Source organism: Tupaia chinensis, unplaced genomic scaffold (genome assembly GCF_000334495.1).
Source record: "Tupaia chinensis unplaced genomic scaffold, TupChi_1.0 Scaffold000086_1, whole genome shotgun sequence".
Lineage (NCBI taxonomy): Eukaryota > Metazoa > Chordata > Mammalia > Scandentia > Tupaiidae > Tupaia > Tupaia belangeri.
Window position 1 is genome coordinate 2,068,626 of NW_006159548.1, and position 19,592 is coordinate 2,088,217.

The 19,592-nt window shown below is 38.2% G+C and overlaps 1 protein-coding gene across 1 annotated transcript; it reads left to right on the plus strand.

Moving 5' to 3' along the window:
- Positions 1–684: 684 nt before the first annotated feature.
- Positions 685–17,887, plus strand: NPFFR2 (neuropeptide FF receptor 2). The gene is made up of 3 exons (XM_027769754.1): positions 685–1,012; positions 8,107–8,206; positions 17,053–17,887. Exons 1-3 carry the CDS (start codon positions 685–687, stop codon positions 17,885–17,887), a joined length of 1,263 nt encoding a protein of 420 aa, XP_027625555.1.
- The last annotated feature ends 1,705 nt before the right edge of the window (positions 17,888–19,592 follow it).

A 19,592-nucleotide genomic window follows, 5' to 3' on the forward strand; every position in this document is an offset into this window, starting at 1 on the left:
TCAGTGAATTGTGCTGTGTCTCAGTGAGGTTTGAGTTTGAGTGGTGTGTGCTGTGTATCAAAATTTTGTGCTGTGGGTCTGGATGTGTGTGGTCTCACTGAGGTGTACTGTGTGTTGCAGTGGGGTGTGCTGTAGGTCACAGTGGGGTATGCTGTGGGTTAAAGTGGGGTGTGCTGTGGATCTCAGTGAATTGTGTTTGGGTCTCAGTGAGGTTTACTGTGGGTCTCAGTGAGGTTTGGGTCTAAGTGGGTTGTGCTGTGGGTCGAAGTTTTGTTCTGTGGGCCTCAGTGATGTGTGCGGTGGTCTCACTGAGGTGTGCTGTGGGTCACAGTGCGGTGTGCTGTTGGTCACAATGGCGTATGTTGTTGGTTAAAGTGGGGTGTTCTGTGGATCTCAGTGAATTGTGTTGTGGGTCTGTGAGGTCTGCTGTGGGTCTCAGTGAGGTATGGGTCTGAGTCAGGTGTGCTGTGTGTTGAAGTTTTGTGCTTTGTTTCTCGGTGAAAAATTCTAATGATTTGAACGTCTTATATATAATTCAGTTCCATGCAATTGCATGGATCATTCTAGAAGGCCCATCAAAATTTCATGACATTTTAGGAGCTTATTAAGCTCAATTACAGAACCTCTTTCCTACTTGTTTCTAATTACACTTTCCTCTCTGCCTCTCCTCTGTTAGGGCTCATCATGAATGAGAAATGGGACTCAAATTCTTCAGAAAACTGGCATCACATCTGGAGTGCCAATGACACAAAGCATCATCTGTATTCAGACATTAACATTACCTATGTGGACTACTATCTTCACCAGCCTCAAGTGGCAGCAGTCTTCATTATTTCCTACTTTCTGATCTTCTTCCTGTGCATGGTGGGAAATACGGTGGTTTGCTTTATTGTAATGAGGAATAAACATATGCACACAGTCACCAATCTTTTCATCTTAAACCTTGCAATAAGTGATTTACTGGTTGGCATATTCTGTATGCCTATAACACTGCTGGACAATATTATAGCAGGTATGTTGACTTGTGTACAGTGTGAAGATGATATGAAAAATAGCATGTTTGGTCATAGCCTTACAGCTAAGAATATTTAGCCCTGCATTCACAAATATGTATGAAGTGCCTAAAACTACTCTTGGTGCCTATCCTTACAAAGTGTATATTCTAAAGAAGACAATAAGAAAATGTGTAATTCAAACATAAGAACAATTATGAAAAAATTGAGCAAGTGACAAAGATAGAGTGGGGGCTCTTATTTTTTGAGTGTTCATTGAAAGCCATCATAAAATGAGATTTAGTACATGTCACCGAAATTTTTCAAATTTGCTGTATTACAACTTAGAATACATAAACTATGACAGAAATATTAAGAAAACTATGTCTATAAAGTTCAAGAAACTGATGCATCCAGTTTCAATTGGTTGGGTTTCTTTAACGTAAATAGAAATCTAGGTCCCACTGTGGTTAGTTAGAAAGTTTTCTGAAAGTTTTAGAAGAAAAATGGAGCAGTCACAGTGATTTCTCAAAAAGGTAGTCTACATATGCAACAACTGTAACTCCACCTTGTAATGGTTAGGGTTATCACTCTGGTACTTGTCAGTCTGTGTTGTAAATTCTAGAACATGGTATTAATGTATGTTTTGGAAGTGCAGGAAAGCTGTATTTCCAGTACGGTTTTGGTATATAGTGCCAGCTTAATATTTATTGTATTAATTAATGAACAGTACTCAGAATAGTCATATTCAAATCTGAAAATTTTGGGACCAGCAGTTAGCATAATGGCTGTGTCACTGGACTCTCATGTAGTCAACCATGGTTTGAGTTCCAGACTTGGCAGCTTCAACTCACACCGGGCGCATGTGCGTGCATGCCCAAAATCCCAAGAGGAGAATGGAGGAGAGGGGATTGCAGCTTGGCCATCCCCCCCTGGGAGGTGATTTCTTGATTTCTGTCTCTCTGTCTCTCTCCGTCTCTCTGGCGAGTGCACGTGCACTATAGAAAAAAAAAAAAAAACCTCTCCAAAAAATAATCTGAATATGTTTAGAGCAGCACAAAAGCCATATCACATTTCTTATCTTTTCATAGCACTCAATCTGTTTACATAAAGTAGGAAAAGATATTTCTCTTTGGAGATTTTCCTCTGTTCCCTTTCTTCCTCTGGTGTGAGAGCCAGGGAGAACCCATAATGCCTGTTTTATCAGTTATGTATTGCCTAGATTGTGAGTTTCTGTGCTATTTATCATTAAAATAATCATTGAAAATGTAACAGTGTCAAGATACTGTGCTAGACAAAAAGTGGGATTGATAAAAATTGTTACTGCTCTCAGTCAGGTTACTTGGTTGGTATTTTCCCCCATAAATATCTAAATTAAATTAAATTATAATTTAAAATTTTTTCCTTGCCCCTTGATTTCCACTCCCAGGAAGTAGTCACTTTCAGCAACTTTGCCTTTTTTTATGGTAATCACTACCACATTTCTAAATGACAAATTTTCAATATAATAAATTGCCTTCAAACTATTGTAGAAGATATAAATTTAGTTTAAACACAACATATATTTATATTGCTTATCTTCTCTCATTCTCCCAAAGTAATTATGTCATAGTTAAATCAATGTTCAGTGGGTATTCAATATTTAAATCAATACTCCTATTATATGTAATAGGAATATTATATATATATATAAACATATATAATTTATTTATTGCATTCAATCACTGTGTATCATGATAGCATACCAAATGAATTTTCCCATCATGAATACTGTATCTTACCCATGATTAGCCATAAACAGTGTAATGATATTGATTTCATGCTTATAAAATGTTTTTCATTTGCCTGGATTTACGAAGGGCACTGCATTTTTTTTTTTTGAGAGGTTTTTTTGCTATAGGGCGCATGCGCTCACCAGACAGACAGAGAGAGAGACATAGAGACAGAAAGCGAGAAATCACCCCCCAGAGGGGATGGTCACGCCACAATCCCTTCTCCTCCATTCTCCTCTAGGGATCTTGGGGAAGGGATTGCAGCATGACCATCCCCCCTGGGGGGTGATTTCTTGCTTTCTGTCTCTATGTCTCTGTCTCTCTGGTGAGTGCAAAACCTCTCCAAAAAAAAATTGAAATCTACTGCTATCACTATTGTTATTCTAAATGGATTTACTAAAATGATTATAGACACATACACACTTTCTTCTTAAAGTTATGCAATATTCCTAAAGTTCCATGTGTTGTTAACGTTGTTTAATTTTCCCTTAACCACAATCTCTGGTAAAGTACACAATTCTATGACTGTATAATTTGAGGTACCATGAACAATAAAATATCAACTATCTTTTTAAAAAAAGAATTTGTTTTCCACTTTCCCATAATTTTTACAATTTAATTTTCTTTATACATTCAATCACTATACATTGCTATGACTTTTAAAGTGAATTTCCTGAACTTGAATATACTTCACACCAGTCCAGTTGAAGGATACTGTACATGTTATCATCAACAGATACTCTTTCTTAAGAATTTTAAAGGCTTATCTTATTGTTAATACTGAAAAATATGGTGTTAGTACAGAAAAATCTGACATTGTGTGGTTTCTTGCTTTGTTTGCTCATCATTTTGATTTTCTTACTGAAAGCTATTTGAACTTCCCATTATCCCTGGTGTTCTGAAATTCATGAAATTATGGCTTGGAGTAGACATGTTTGTTTTTCATTTGTTGCATTAGGACTTTTCCATCACAAAATTAATGCATTTCTTTTTTTTTCTTTTTTTCTTTTTTTTTTTGTATAAAGCAGAAATTTATTTCTCACAGTTGAAGAGGCTGTAAGTCCAACATCAAGGCAGCAACAGATTGGGGTCTGGCAAGGGTCTACTTCCTGGCTCATAGTCTTTGTATCTTCATATGCCCTGCCCTGGCAAGGCAGCTCTCTGGGTCTCTTCTAAAAGGACACCAATACGATTCATGAAGGCCCCACCCTCAAGACCTAATCACTTCTCATAACCATCTCATCAGGGATTAGGTTTCAATATCAGAATGGGGAGGGTGACAAAAACGTTCAGCTTGTAGCAACATTTTATTCAAATTCCTTCTACATCAGGGTAGTCAGAGCTCCTTAGACTGGCACTATCCTTACTGCCACTTCCCTCACTGAACCAAGCTAGCACTGTCCCCAGAAATGACTGCACCTCCACATCCCATATTCCCATCCATAACTTTGCTTACCCTGGTCCACAACAGATAACTTCCTTTGTCAGCCTCCCTCTGTTCTGTGAATCTTACTACCCTCAATTCAACACCCAGGGCCTCAGCCTTCTCCCAACCCTATCCTGCTTCCTGACGTTACTATTCACTGGACTGAGACCAGGCAGCTGGTAGTGCATTTTCATTATGATTATCTTATCCCAAAATGAGACTGTACTCCTCTAGGAACACGGGACTGACATTAGATTTTGCTTGCCATTCTTCCCTATTCCCTTCCCTATTCCCTAGTCCTTGGATGCAGTAGGCACTCAATAAATGCCTGTCTACTGAAGGCCAGGGCAATTTATTGGCCACACATTTGTTTTCTGCAGAGGGACTACAGACACTTTTGAGTTTGACAGCATCTTCTTTGGGGACATTGTCTCCCTCTGTGTGGGCCACCTTGCCAGAGAGGACAGGTTCATTCCCAAGAGAGAGCTGGTGTGGTACGTAAAGACTATTACTATCACCGAGATGGAGTATGGCAATGTGTCTGTACCATGTGTCACCCAAGGAAGTGCCACTTCCTTGTAGGGGGTGCAGGGGTAGGGGTTGGGGCTAGACCATGGGCAAGAGGGCAGATATGAGGAGATGCTCTTTTTGAGGCTGAGGTCATCCAGGAAAGGAGGAGGAAACTATGCAATTCTGGAGTTATCTGAACTATGCCTTGACCTCCCCAGGCAGAGAACCGATTCAGATGACCTTGGGCATGTCCTGCCTTTAAATCTAGGGGCACTTCCTTGGAAGAACACCAAGTCAAATGATACCAGACAGCAAAGACCTTCCTCTCACCTCACTCTTTAATGACAAAGCAATCCACTTTTGAAGGCTGATATTTATGGGGCATAATGAGAACCCATGTTCTGTGTGGGTGGAGTGGGAAACCAGAGGTCAGCTGGGGTAATGGCCCACCTACTTCCATGTGCCCCAGATAAGGGGCTTCGCATTTCTGCCATCAGGACCTTCTGGGGATTCAGCCATCTCTAGAAGTTTAAGGTTTTTAGTTACCTGGACAACGTAATCACAGACACCAATTTGTCTAATTAAAACTACTTTGTAGGCCGGCAGATAGTGTAGTGGTTAAGGCGCTGGACTCCTACATGACCAACTGTAGTTCAAGTCTTGGAGCATTTCAAGCATTTAAATCCCAGGGAATTTTCTTATAAGGTTATTTTCTATTTTTCTTTCTTCTACTCATATTAATCAGATATTGGAGATTCTTACCCCTCCTCATCTGATCTCTCTACTTTCTGCTTCTTACTGTAATATTTTAAAAAGTGTTCTGAACTTTTTCATCCAAAATTTATACTGAGTTCCTTGTTGCTGTTATCATGTTAGATTCTTTGAGCTATTTTTGTTTACTTTTGTACATGTTTCTTATACTATCCTGCACATCTCATGGATAAAATGTGTTCTATTTCAGGTGTTATTAGGAATATTTTCCCCCTTTTCATATATCTGATGTATCCATTTTTCCTAACTTGCTTTCTTCTATTTTTATCTTTTTAAATTTGATGTTTCCCTCATAGCAGCTGCTTCTTAGCTGTTTATGTTCCAGAGTAAGACACCCATATGGCTGGGTTAAGGTTAGAACCACTTCTAGCTTCATTAATCAAGGCCATTCTTCAGGAAATCCACAACAGTGAAATCTGTAAGTCAGTGTTGTTAGATGGGTCACTTCCTCCAGAAGGAAATTCTCTGATCTACTGCCATAGGGATGGGAGGCTGGCTGCGGCATCTCTGAGCAGAGATGGCTTCAGTCAGAGGTATTGCAGCCAGAGGTCTCCTTTTCTTAATCCTTCTGCTTCAGTGACAACCATTACCCCTGCACCTGGAGTCTGAGTCTAGAAGCCTGTGGTTCCACTTCCTCCAAGGTTGAATCTCCAATATTCTATCAGCCTGGGGTAAAATCCAGTGTCCTCTAACTGAATTGATACATAATCCTACCAATTGTGTTGTTTTTCCCACTTCACACTCAGTACTCGCTGGAGTCTCAGTTTCACTGGATTTATGCTCTTTTTTACTAGTGCTGTTATTTTAGTAAACTTTAGTGAGGAAGATAAGATAGAAAATATACTTATTCATCTATGCTCAACCAATAGCTACACATCTCTTTTGCATTTTTGTTGGAAAATAATGTTTTTACAGTCTAACAAATGTCAGGACTGGGAGGAGAGAGTCTTTTCTTTTTCACTTTTTAAAGGTACTCAAGTGCCTATTTTTTAAATTAATTAATTTTTACATTCAATTATTGTGCCTCATTACAGTATACCAATGTATTGTCCGATCATGAATACACTGTGTATTGGTCCAGTCAATGTCACACCACCATACACCTATTTTATTATAGATGATCCAGATAGGTGATATTTTAAAAAAGGGATGTATAGGATTATTTTGGTTATTTGTAATATTTCAAATTACATAAAATATTTTGTTTTGGAGAAATAAATTGCAAGATATTTTTAAAAGGTAAATTTAAAAATTTTTAAAACTAAGGAATATATAGAATTTATCTTTTAGGAAATTAGACTATTTGCTAGTGAAAACATTGTATTCCTGTATAACAAATGGGTGTTTATAGAGTATCAAACCACTATAATAGTTTTACTAATTTCTCTTATAAACTTTCTACTAGCTGTAGTTCAGTTAGAAAATAATTCAAATTGACCACTATTATTCATGTAAAGTGCTCTTTACTCTAGAAGTACCTTTGATGTGAATTGTCTTATTACATTTAAACAAGTGTAGTTAATGTATTCTGTATGTACCTCCTAATTTCCTATAATTTATGGGGTACATTTTCAAATTGGAAAACCTACATGATGATTGTTTTATTCATTAGAAGGTCATTCATGCTTAATTGCTATGACTATGGAACCCTACTGCCCAGATTCAAGTCCTTAATACACTGCTAGCTAGTTGTGGTAAGATATGTGATATTTGTATTTGTTATGGTTTCAATGTCATAGGAGAATAATAAAATCTTCAAAAGCTTGTGATGACTAGATATTTTAATAGATATAAAGCACTTATTATATTATCTAGAGTGTAGTAATTACTATATAAGTTTTGACATTAATATCAGTGTACTGAGAAATAGAACTCTGGACATTATAAAAATGCCCAGGACACATTGATGATTCTTTGGCTGTCATTCTTTTTTATTTACTTTTATTTCAACTTCTTTTATACATTCAATCACTATACATCACTTACTTTGTAAAGTGAATTCTCACAACATTTAAAACACACTTACCAGGGGAACCAGCAGTTGGCATAATGGCTATGTCACTGGACTCCCACATAGTCGACCGCGGTTCATGTCCTGGACCTGGTGGCTTAAAACTCACACCAGGCGCGTGTGTGTGCCTGCCCAAGATCCTGAGAGGAGAATGGAGGAGAAGGGATTGCAGCGTGACCATCCCCCCGGGGGGTGATTTCTGTCTTTCTGTCTCTATGTCTCTCACTGTCTGTCTGGTGAGCGCACATGCCCTATAGTGAAAACCTCTCAAAAAACAAAACAAAACAAAACTTAGCAGGACCAACAGATGGCATAATGGTTGATCGCTGGACTTCCAGATGGTTGACCATGGTTGGAGTCCTGAGACCCAGCAACTTAAAACTCATGCTGGGCACATATGTGTGCATGCTTAAGATCCCAAAAGAAGAATGGAGGAGAAGGGTTTGTGGTGTGGCCTTCCTGCCTGGGGTGTGATTTCTCACTTTCTGTCCATCTCTCTGGTAAGTGTATGTACCCTTATAGCAAAAATCTCTCTTAAAAAGAAATGTTCTTTGTTTTGATTTCACACCTTTCTGTTCATACTTCAAGTGAGACTTAAAAAAATGTATGGCCTTTCTCTTTCAGGTTGGCCGTTTGGAAATACAATGTGCAAGATCAGTGGATTGGTCCAGGGAATATCAGTTGCAGCTTCCGTCTTTACTCTGGTTGCAATAGCAGTGGATAGGTAAGTCAGCATTGTACTCAAAAACAGTGTGACAGTTTGAGTATTGTTTTCATGTAATTTACAGTATTTCAAATAACCCAAATAATCTTATATATCTCTTAAAAAGGGCCCCCTATCCAGATCAAGGCCATCTAAAATAGGTGCTTGAGTGACTTTAGTAAATACAAAGCAAAAGAAAATATGTCTCCGGAGTCCTAAAGTTTGTTAGGTTGTGATAGCATTGTATTTTTTTTAGAATTATTTTATTTAAATTTATTACAGGGCACATGCACTCACCAGCAAGACAGTGAGAGAGAGGGAAAGCAAGAAAGCAAGCTGTCAGGTCCAGGACTCGAACTATGGTTGGTCATGTGGGAGTTCAGTGCCCTTAACCACCATGCCACTTGCTGGCCCCTGATAGCATTATTTTCCACCAAACACTGACTCCAGAAAAACAAGCATGTCTGTAACTAAACTACCAGAAAAATGTATAGTCTACTAAATTTGAACATATTTCTTCCAAATATCTACCTCTTTAAGAGCAAGGCATATACCTACTAAAGTTGTAGTAATTAAAAAAAAAAAAACTATTAAGCTTTACTTATTTTAAAATTAAGTAATTAGGAATGCTACAGTTTTAGTTTTTACACCAGAATCCAGAATATCCTAATGGTGAAAATGAAAGTTTGCTGAAATCTGAAACTTTATTCAGATTTTAAGATTAAAAATCATTCTTCATTTGCTTATTCACTTATACATTTGGTGGAGGGTTTATGAGATAATAGGTAGTAAGCTAGATTGTTTAACAGCTCAGAAATTTTTAGCCAGGAAGTCTATGGTCTAGTGGAGGATGCAGGGCCCATTAAGGAATATTTACAAATAATACTAACAGGGATTTAGTACAGAACAGCTATGCAAAGAAGAGAATGATCAATTCTGCCCATCAGGACAGGAAATTTGGAGAAAAGATTAGTCTAAATCTTTTTTAGATTTTCTTTTTTTTTTTTTTTTTTGCCATAGGGCGATTGAGATTCATGAATTTATCTTGGGTAAAGACTAGGAAAGGGGCATCTGTAGGACAAGCATATATATACACAGGGCTCTTGACGCAGGGTGCACTTGTCTAGAGGAGTGCAGGGGGCAGTTCAGCTCTCAGAGATGGTGAAGTAGCTCATTCCACACAGAAGGAAGCAAGGGGCAGATTTTCAGTTAGCTTTTCTCCCATTTCAATCAGTGTAAACCTTGTCCTGAAGACAACAGGGAGCTATTGAAGTCTAGTAAACAGGGAAATGATTTCCATTTTATTGTAGATGAACTAGTAGAGAAATGAACTGGAGTAACTGGAGTAATGCAAGATTAGAGAGAGAGAGAGTGAAGAAGCTTTTGAAATAACACAAAATGGGAAAGGATGTCTAGAAGACAGTGTCAATGAAGGTAAGAGATATTTGAGAGGTACACTGAACCATGACCTGGAAGGTCAGATAAAATATCTTTCCAATGAGACCAGCAGATGGCATAATGGTTACATCACTCGACTCCCACATAGTTGACCACAGTTTGAGTCCCAGACCTGGTGATTTAAAATTCACTCCAGGTGTGTGTGTGTGTGTGTGTGTGTTTCCAAAATCCCAAGAGGAGAATGGAGGAGAAGAGATTGTGGAGTGGCCATCACTTGTGGGGGTTGATCTCTTGCCTTCTGTCTCTCGGGAAAATGTATGCACCCCCCTTAAGCAAAAATCACTCTCAAAAAAAAAAAAAGTCTTCCTAAGTGAAAGTGGTCCAGTAAAGGATGCAGCCATCAACACATTTATATGTGTTATGTCTGTGTGTAAAAAAAATGAGAAAGCAAGGTTAAAAAAATATAAAACAGTGAAATTGTTGACATCAAAAGAACAATGTGGTAAACTCTGACACAATGCTTTAGCCTGTGTCTAAGAACCAGTCATGTAGATCTTTGAGTATTTGGCTTACATGTAAATAGAACAGAATTTAAACATATGCTTATCAGCATATGCCAAAGATACAAGATTTACATTAAAATTTGGAGGTTAGCGATTTCCAGAATTACTATTTTGATTATATTAAGTCATTTTATTTATTTACTATCCATACTTATTTATCCTACCCACTACTAAATGATCATTTTAGGTACATGCTTATAATAAATTCTATACCTTATTTAAGTGCATATATTTTAGTGAAGAAAGAAATGTAATATTATTTATGTTTTCTACTTGAATGTTGAGTTTATTTCCATATACATATAGTGTTTAAATGTCATTAAATTTATGTTCCACTGATTCTATAATGCCTCCTAAACATATTTAATTTTTTTTTAAAGTTGAACCTCGGGGCTGATAGGTGGCATGGTGGTTAAGGGCACTGGACTCCCACATGGCTGACCATGATTCGGGTCCTGGACCTGGCTGGCAGCTTGCTTTCTTACTTTCCCTCTCTCTCTCTTATGTTGTCTCTCTCTAGTCAAATTAAAATAAAAATAAGTAAAAAAAAAAAATGAAGATACTCATTTTTTTTAGAGGCTTTTGCCTTACGGTGCATGTGCTCAGCAGAGAGACACAGACAGACAGGTAGTTAGACACAGTGAAAAGGGAAATAAGAAATCATCCCACAGAAAGGATGGCTACGCCACAATACTTTCTCCTCCATTTTCCTTCCAGGATCTTGGGCACGCATGCACATGTACCCAGTGTGATTTTAAAGCCACCCGATTTGGAACTCAAAATGCAATCGGCCATGTGGGAGTCCAGAGATGTAACTACTGTGCCATATGTTGGTCCCAAAAATTGATATTTGTTTTAAAAAGTAAATGAAATTAGAATCAGTAAACAAATTGTGCTATATTTGTTTAAAGGGTAATTTTACAATGATTAAATTGAGTGAATAAAGTCAACATAAATTGATATGTATATACTCAAAAGCATAAAATATCAGAAAAAAGGTTGCATAATGATATATACAATATGGTGTTATTTTATAAAATTTATAGATACAGTCTAAAACTGTAAAAGCATAGCAATTTCAAGATGTCATAGGAAGGAGGGAGAAAACATTTTCATGAATTGAAAATGTTCTAAGTCAAAAATGCATTTAAAAAACCTAACCTAGCAAACATCATAGCTTAATTTAGCCTACTTTAAATGTGTTCAGAACACTTACATTAGCCTACAGTTGGGCAAAATTATCTAAAACAAAGCCTATTTTATATGAAAGTACATTTTTTACAGAAAGCATCTTGCTTTTATACTACTGTAAAATTAGAAAATCTTAAGTGAATCACTGCATTCATGACCATTTGTGCTTTTTATTAATTAATTAATTTTTTTCATTTCATTTTCTTCCATACATTCAATCATATTATTTGTCTCATAAAGTGGATATTTCAACAGGTGAACATTACTCCCTAGTACAGTTGATGAAACTACAAAGTACAGTTGATGTAACTACAAAATATCTTCAACAGATAATACCACACCTCTTTGTTCCATTAATGCTTTGCCTCCCTGTCCCTCCCCCAAATGTCCTTACTCAGACCCTCCTCTTTCATACACACTATATCTGGTATTTACATCTATATACTGTGTTTCTATATCCTTTGGTCAATTAGTATCAGTCATAGAGTATGGACACTCAGTATATATTAAGTGGAGACATACAATGCCTCTCCTTCATAGCCTGGCTTGCTTCACTCAGCAGTAAGTCTACCATAGTCATCCAGTTCTTGTCAGAAGCCAGGGTTTTTTTATGGCTGAATAGTATTCCATTGAGTATATGTGCCACAGTTTTTCTTTCCATTCCTCTGTTTGTGTGAGCATTTGGGTTGTTTCCGTGACTTAGCAATTGTGAATAGTGCCGCAATAAACGTCAATGTGCAAGCACTTTTCCAATTAAGTATTTTTCTGTCCTTTGGGAAGATACCAAGGAGTGGGATTGCTGGATCATATGGTAATTTTATTTGCAGATTTTTGAGGAATCTCCAAATTGTTCTCCACAGTGTTTGGACCAATTTACATTCCCATCAGCAGTGTATGAGAGTTCCCCTTTCACCACACCCCCGCCAACACTTATCGTATTTTGCTTTTTAATTTTAGACATTCTGACTGGGGTTAGGTGGTATCTCATTGTTGTTTTGATCTGCATTTCTCTTACAATGAGGGATGTTGAGCATTTGACCATTTGTATTTTTAAATTGTGTTTCATATATGTTTAATTTGTTTCAAGAAGATAAATTTAGTTTTATTCATTTTAAATTGATCATAGGTGGTACCAATGAAACAATATGGATTGTATTTTTAAATAAATATTGATTTAATATTTATTAAATAAATAGTGTGTGTTTGCCTATGAAGATTTTTCTGGATGCAATCAGGATTTCATTTGGTGAACTCTGTACAGTAGATTTCCCTCCCCAATTGAGAGAGCATAACCCATTCTGCTGAGGACCTGATAATTACAAAAAGTAAAAATGTATAACTATATAACATCATTCATATTTTTTTTGAGAGGTTTTTTGTTTTTGTTTTTGTTTTTGTTTGTTTGTTTTTTGGTTTTGGGTTTTTTTTTTTTTGCTATAGAGCCCTTGCGCTCGCCAGAAAGACAGAGAGAGACAGAGAGACAGAAAGCAAGAAATCACCCCCCAGGAGGGATGGCCATGCCACAATCCCTTCTCCTCCATTCTCCTCTTGGGATCTTGGGCATGCACACACACGCGCCTGGCATGAGTTTTAAGCCACTGGGTCTGGGATGCGAATCGTGGTCGACTACATGGGAGTCCAGCAACATAGCCATTACGCTAACTGCTGGTCCCAACATCTTTCATTCAAATAAAAGTTTCTGATTTAATATATCTTTATGAGTATATAAACCTATAGTAACTTAATAAAAATGTTCTTCATATATTATCTTATAATTAAAAGGCATAAACATTTAGTTTTAATTAAATAGTTAATGCAAATTATTTTTAAAAGCAGTAACATATATAGAAGTTCTAAAGAAAGTAACCAAATTCACTTTTCTATATGGCTGACAGGTTTTAAAAAGACAGATAAGAGGGACCAGTAGTTAGCATAATGGCTATGTCACTGGACTCCCACATAGTCAACCACAGTTCGAGTCCCGGACCCTGTGGCTTAAACTCACTCCGGGTGCATGTGCGTGCGTGCCCAGGATCCCGAGAGGAGAATGGAGGAGAAGGGATTGTGGCGTGGCCATCCCCCCTGGGGGGGTGATTTCTCGCTTTCTATCTCTCTGTCTGTCTGGCGAGTGCATGCGCCCTATAGCAAAAACAACTCCAAAAAAAAAAAAAAAGATAGATAAGAAATAGATATACCAATTGGTCTTATACTGTAACATTTAAATCTTATAATAAGGTTTATCAATTTTAGAGTTATATTTTCTAGTGTTTGTTTAGCTTTATGAATTTTATAATAAAAGTTCTTGGTCTTTTCTATTATAATTGCATATTAATGAGGAGGTTTTTTAATACTAAACAATTGTTTAGAACTGGGTATGGTCAAGATATTTTAATGTTTCCTCTATAAATAAAATACCATTGAAAATACCATAGAAGTTTTGGAGCTTAATATTAGCTATTAGGAAAAAAGGGGAAACTAATTAACCTGTCTAAGATAGCCTTTTTTAATTAATTAATTAATTTAAGATAGCATTTTTAAAGAATAATCAATCTTTTATCAATTCTAATTTCTTTTACACATTCAATCACTATACACCACTACAACTTATAAAATGAATTTACCCAACATGAATACACTTCATACAAGTCCAGTTGAAGATACTATATACATTATCATCAACAGATAATAATCCATTTCTGTGTTCCATAAATGTTTTGCCTCTCTATTTTACTCCTTAATTTCTTTCCTCTCACTTCCCCCTTTCCCCACCCTCTTCTCACACTGTCTCCAATGTCTGTAACCATTTTCCATGTTTCTATATCCTCTAATCTTTCCATTTCTGCCATAAGGTGCAGACAGTATATATTAAGTAGAGACATTCAAAGTCTCTTTAATAGCCTGACTTACTTCACTCAGCAGTAAATCTTCAATATTTGTCCACTTTCTATCAAATATCAAGGTCTTAATGCTTTCTATGGCTGAGTAGTATTCCATAGAGTCTATGTTCCAGACTTTTTCAATTCATTCTTTGGGTTGGTTCCACATCTTAGCAACTGTGAAAAATACCACAATAAAAGAATAACCAAATGTAAATAACTAAATTCAGGTAATACTGTAAATCAAAAGACAAGTACAAAAGGCTTCAAATACCATCTATACACAATGACTCTGTGTTAGCATTCTCCAGAGAAACAGATCAATGGCAACAGGAAGTAGTTGTAGATATGCTATCCTCATTTGAGGGTAGGGGATGAGATATTTCACCTCAAGCAGTGAGGCAGGAAAGAAAATGTGGAGGGCAAATTCCTCCTTCCTCTGCCTTTGTTCTTTTCAGGTCCTCAGCATAATGGGTTATGCTCTCTAAATAGGGGAGGGAAATCTACTGTTAAGAGTCCATCAAATCAAATCTTCATAGGCACACGCACACAACTGACATTTGATCTGGGTTCCCTTTAGCCCCCTCAAGTTGACACATTAAAAACCTATCACACTCCTATAGCAGATGTTCCCAGTGCCCTGCTCACATCACACCTCCTGCACCTTTCAGTGGCATCTGGCCAACATCCAACTGCCAGTATGTTCATCTTTGTATCTCCCATCCAAACCAGAAAGCCATTCTCCTCTTGAGCAGAGTAGGGCAACAATGCCAGAGAACCTATACCCTTGTAGAAACTCAAATCTCTCTTGAGCTGTTACATAATTGCTTAGCTTTCTCTCCCCTCCAGCAGGATAGTTGTGAACCTAATGGTTTAATTCAAACCCATTACTGTTTATCTTCCTCCTTGTCGACTCCAGGTTCTCTACTGCTATATTATAAACCACTCCCCAAATATATAATGAATTAAAATAACAGCAGGATTTTTTTTGCTCATGAACCTGTGATGTGTGAAGATTCAAAAAGTACAGTTTGTTCTACTCATCATCTAATGTGACAGATCTATGGTGAGGCTAAACTGTCTCTCATTCTCATGTTGGTGTCTAGGCTAGGAGGAGTAAACAGCAGGGGGCTAAAAATCACTGGAGCTGCTCAGGCTCTCTCTGCCAGACTCCTTAGGTGGGCCCCCCACCATGGTGGTTTCAAGACACCTGGACTTCTTAGATTTGGGTGCAGGACTCTAAAGTCCTGTGTCCCAAGAAAGAGTGCCAGTGAAAATCATGAAGTGTCAAGAAGTTTGAATCATAATTAAAATAATGAACAAAAAAGTAATATCAAGATCCACAATAGTGTGAAAATGAATCTGACTTACTCTCTGTACTGATGTTTGAGTTTTCATGCTCACCAGAGGATATAGACTGTCAGGAAGGCACAATAATCAGAACTCACACCAGAAACTCTCGGCCTTCTATAGCTACAAATCACCAAAGTAATTTAAAATAAATAGCATAAAACAGTAATGTTTTATTGCATCTCAGGATCCTATGGGTGGACAGGGCACCTCTAAGGGTTTTTCTATTCCACGTGCTGTAGATGAAATTATCCCTCCAGTGGCATGAGAGTTAAGCTAGGGCTGGAACACCAAGATGTCCAACTTCTTGAACCCGAGGGTCTTTCTTTACATGCGTTTTATCTGATTCAAACTTCTTAGAACCTGGAAGCTCACTTTTAAGAGGAAGCATTTTGAGGGGCCAACAGGTGGCGTGGTGGTTAAGAGTGTTGGACTCCCATATGGCCCACTGCAGTTTGAGTCCCAGACCTGGTGGCTTGCTTTCTCACTTTCCCTCTCTCTATCACTCTGTCACTTACTGGGCAAATTTAAATAAATAAATAAATAAATAAATAAATAAATATTTTTTTTAAAGGAAGCATTTTGGAAGTACAAGCCCTGATATGCATGAAAGCTTCACTTACATCATCCTTATTATTGTCCCACTGGCTGAAGCAAGTGACATGGCAGGCAAATTAATATGTAGGGGACCACAGGAGGGCACAGGAGAGAAGCAGCTCACTGATCACTACTGACTTAAAAGTCTGCCAGAGCCCAACACAGCTGGCAGTCCCCTGTACACACTGCAGAGGTTAAGGATCTGAGCTCTAGAGGCAAAATACTTGTGTCAAATACTATGTAATTATGGGACAGATTGTTACCTTTCTATGGCTTTTTTTTTATCTTTAAATAAGGAGGCCTAAAAAGACAATTCATGTAAAATAATAGAGGAGAGTCTGGAACAAGGTTTCAAATGTCCATCTTCAGTATATGCCAGTCACCAGTATTACTTATTATCATTATCATTATTATTATTATTATTATTATTATTATTATTATTTTAGAGACAGTTTTGCTTTAAAGCATGGGCACTCACCAGAGAAATAGAGTAAGAAAGTGGGAAATCAGCCCCTGGGTAGGATGGCCATGTCACAATCCCTTCTCCTCCATTCTCCTCTCGGAATTTTGTGCATGCACCCAACATGAGTTCTTAAGTCACTGGGTCCGGCCTTGAACTGTGGTCAACTGCATGGGAAACTAGCAACGTAACCATTATGCCATTGCCAGTCCTACTTTTTATTATTAATAGTGCCTGATATACTCTACTTATCCAAATTTTGATAAAAACTATTCCCACTCTCAATTACAGAAAATGACAGTGCATACCACCCTATTACAATGTAATTTCTATATTTTTGAGAAGAATGAGAGAGGGCTGTAATTAAATCGATTTCATTCACAACTTGGTCGGAAGTTATGAGGTCTCATTGCTCTCTGCTCTTAATTGCAGGTTCCGGTGTGTTGTCTACCCTTTTAAACCAAAGCTCACTCTCAAGACAGCACTTGTCATAATTGTTATCATCTGGGTCCTGGCCATCACCATTATGTCCCCATCTGCAGTAATGTTGCAAGTACAAGAGGAAAAATATTACCGAGTGAGACTCAACTCCCAGGATAAAACCAGCCCAGTCTACTGGTGCCGGGAAGACTGGCCAAATCAGGCAATGAGGAAGATCTACACCACTGTGCTGTTCGCCAGCATCTACCTGGCCCCCCTGTCCCTCATTGTCGTCATGTATGGAAGGATCGGGATTTCACTCTTCAAATCTGCAGCACCTCATGCGAGAAGGCAGAACCAGGAGCAGTGGCACATGGTGTCCAAGAAGAAGCAGAAGGTCATCAAGATGCTCCTTATCGTGGCCCTGCTTTTCATCCTCTCCTGGCTGCCCCTCTGGACTCTGATGCTGCTCTCAGACTACGCTGACCTTTCCCCAAACGAGCTGCGGGTCGTCAACATCTACGTCTACCCTTTTGCCCACTGGCTGGCCTTCTGCAACAGCAGCGTCAACCCCATCATCTATGGTTTCTTCAATGAGAATTTTCGCCGTGGTTTCCAAGATGCTTTCCTTCTCCAGCTCTGCCGAGAGAGAACAAAGCCTGAGGAAGCCTGTGCCCTGAGAGCCAAAAACAGCGTGGTAGTAAACACATCCAGTCAGCTGGCCCAGGAAGCTGCATTGCAAAACCCACATGGGGACACTTTGCTTTATAGAAAAATTGCTGAAAAACCCAGACAGGAATTAATGATGAAAGAATCAGGAATCACTACCAGGGACAATGAGATTTAAAAAGAACTGGTAGCATGATGCTGTCTACTCTGTGTTATGTTGGCGTGCTGTTGCTTTGTACCTCAGTTATTTCCAAGAATATCCAAAGGAAGACATTTGCTCTCTGGTCAAAAACAAACAAACAAACAAACAAACAAATAAATAAATAAATAAATAAATAAATAAATAAATAAAGAGTCTTATAATCATAGCCACTCTTAGGGCCAGCAGACGGTGAAGTAGTTAAGGCACTGGAGTCTTACATGACCTTCCACATGCTCAAATCCAGAATCCACTGGCTTGAAACTCATGCTGAGTGCATAAAACTCATGCTGGGCATGTGAAACTCACACTCGGTGCATGTGCATGCATCCCCAAAATCCCAGGAGGAGAATGGAGGAGAAGGGATTGTGGTGTGGCCACCCCCTCTGAGGGGTGATTTCTCACTTTTCCTTTCTGTTTCTTTCTGTCTCCCCAGTGAGTACACATGCCTTATGCGGGAAGACCAACTTTTACAAGATCATAGTTAATCTTATAGTGTATAAAGTCACTATGACTCATATATGTTTGCCTGAGTAAATCTATCTAGTTTTCCAATCCTGACTTTTCCCAAGTTATTTGTACATGACACAAATGAACAAAGCATCTCTTCCAAATGACAATAGGTAGCATAGATGGTGATGAAACAACATCTTTGCATGAAACATTTTATCAATTCTCCTTTTGATTTTGGATTTGAACTTTGAGACTAGAGAACTACTAATCTGCTTGCATTTTTTAAAATGTACTTCATTTCCTAAGAAATCTATTAGATCACATGAAGTTCCTTGCTAATGCTTTTCTCATCTGCAATCAATTTATTTGGGTCAGCCCAGAGAGAAGTAAGAGATTGTGGGTTCATGGGTAATTATGTCACAGGGGACCTCCTCACTGTGTGTTAAAATTGCAGTGGCAAATAGAGGGGGATATATTTCTTTGTATGTATTAGTTGATTTTTTTTTCTTTTAAAGGGTGGAAAGATGGGAAATAAAAACTTCATCCCATAAGAGTTGTAGTTGTTTTGTTTGTTTTGTTTTGTTTTTTAATGAGAGAGAGATTTTTGCTATAGAGTGTGTGTGCTTGCTAGAGAGTCAGAGAGTAAGGAATTACCCCCCGGGGGAATGGCTACACCACAATCCTTTCTCCTTCATTCTCCTCTCAGGATTTTGGGCATGTACACACACACATCCAGTGTGAGTTTTAAGCCACTGGGTCTGGGACTTGCACCTCAGTTGACTACTTGGGAGTCCAGTGATGTAACCATTATGCCATCTGTTGATCCTGTGATTGGTATTTTAATCTTTTCAGAAATGAAGTTTATGTCCCAGCTGAACCCACATTTGATGATGAGCTGATTTAGGACTCCAATCTGACCTCATTTTTTATTTTTTATTTTTTTTAGGTTTTTGCCCTAGGGCAGGTGTGCATGCCAGAGAGAGACAGAGACAGAAAGTGAGAAATCACCCCTGGTGGGATTGCCATGCTGCAATCCCTTTTCCATTCTCCTCTCAGGAATTTGGGCATCCATGCAGCATGGGTACACATGAAGCACAGACACCCAGCGTGATTTTCAAGCTGCCAAATCCGGGATTCCAACCATGGTGAGCCACGTGAGAGTCTAGCGCCTTCACCACCACACCACCTTCCCCCTTCATCCCCTTTCTAACAGAATCTCTTACATGAAGAC

Coding starts and splice junctions, on each gene's coding strand:
- NPFFR2 (XM_027769754.1), top strand. CDS start 685: ATGAATGAGAAATGGGACTCAAATTCTTCAGAAAACTGGCATCACATC. Junction 1,013..8,106: donor GCTGGACAATATTATAGCAG/GTATGTTGACTT, acceptor TTTCTCTTTCAG/GTTGGCCGTTTGGAAATACA. Junction 8,207..17,052: donor GTTGCAATAGCAGTGGATAG/GTAAGTCAGCAT, acceptor TCTTAATTGCAG/GTTCCGGTGTGTTGTCTACC.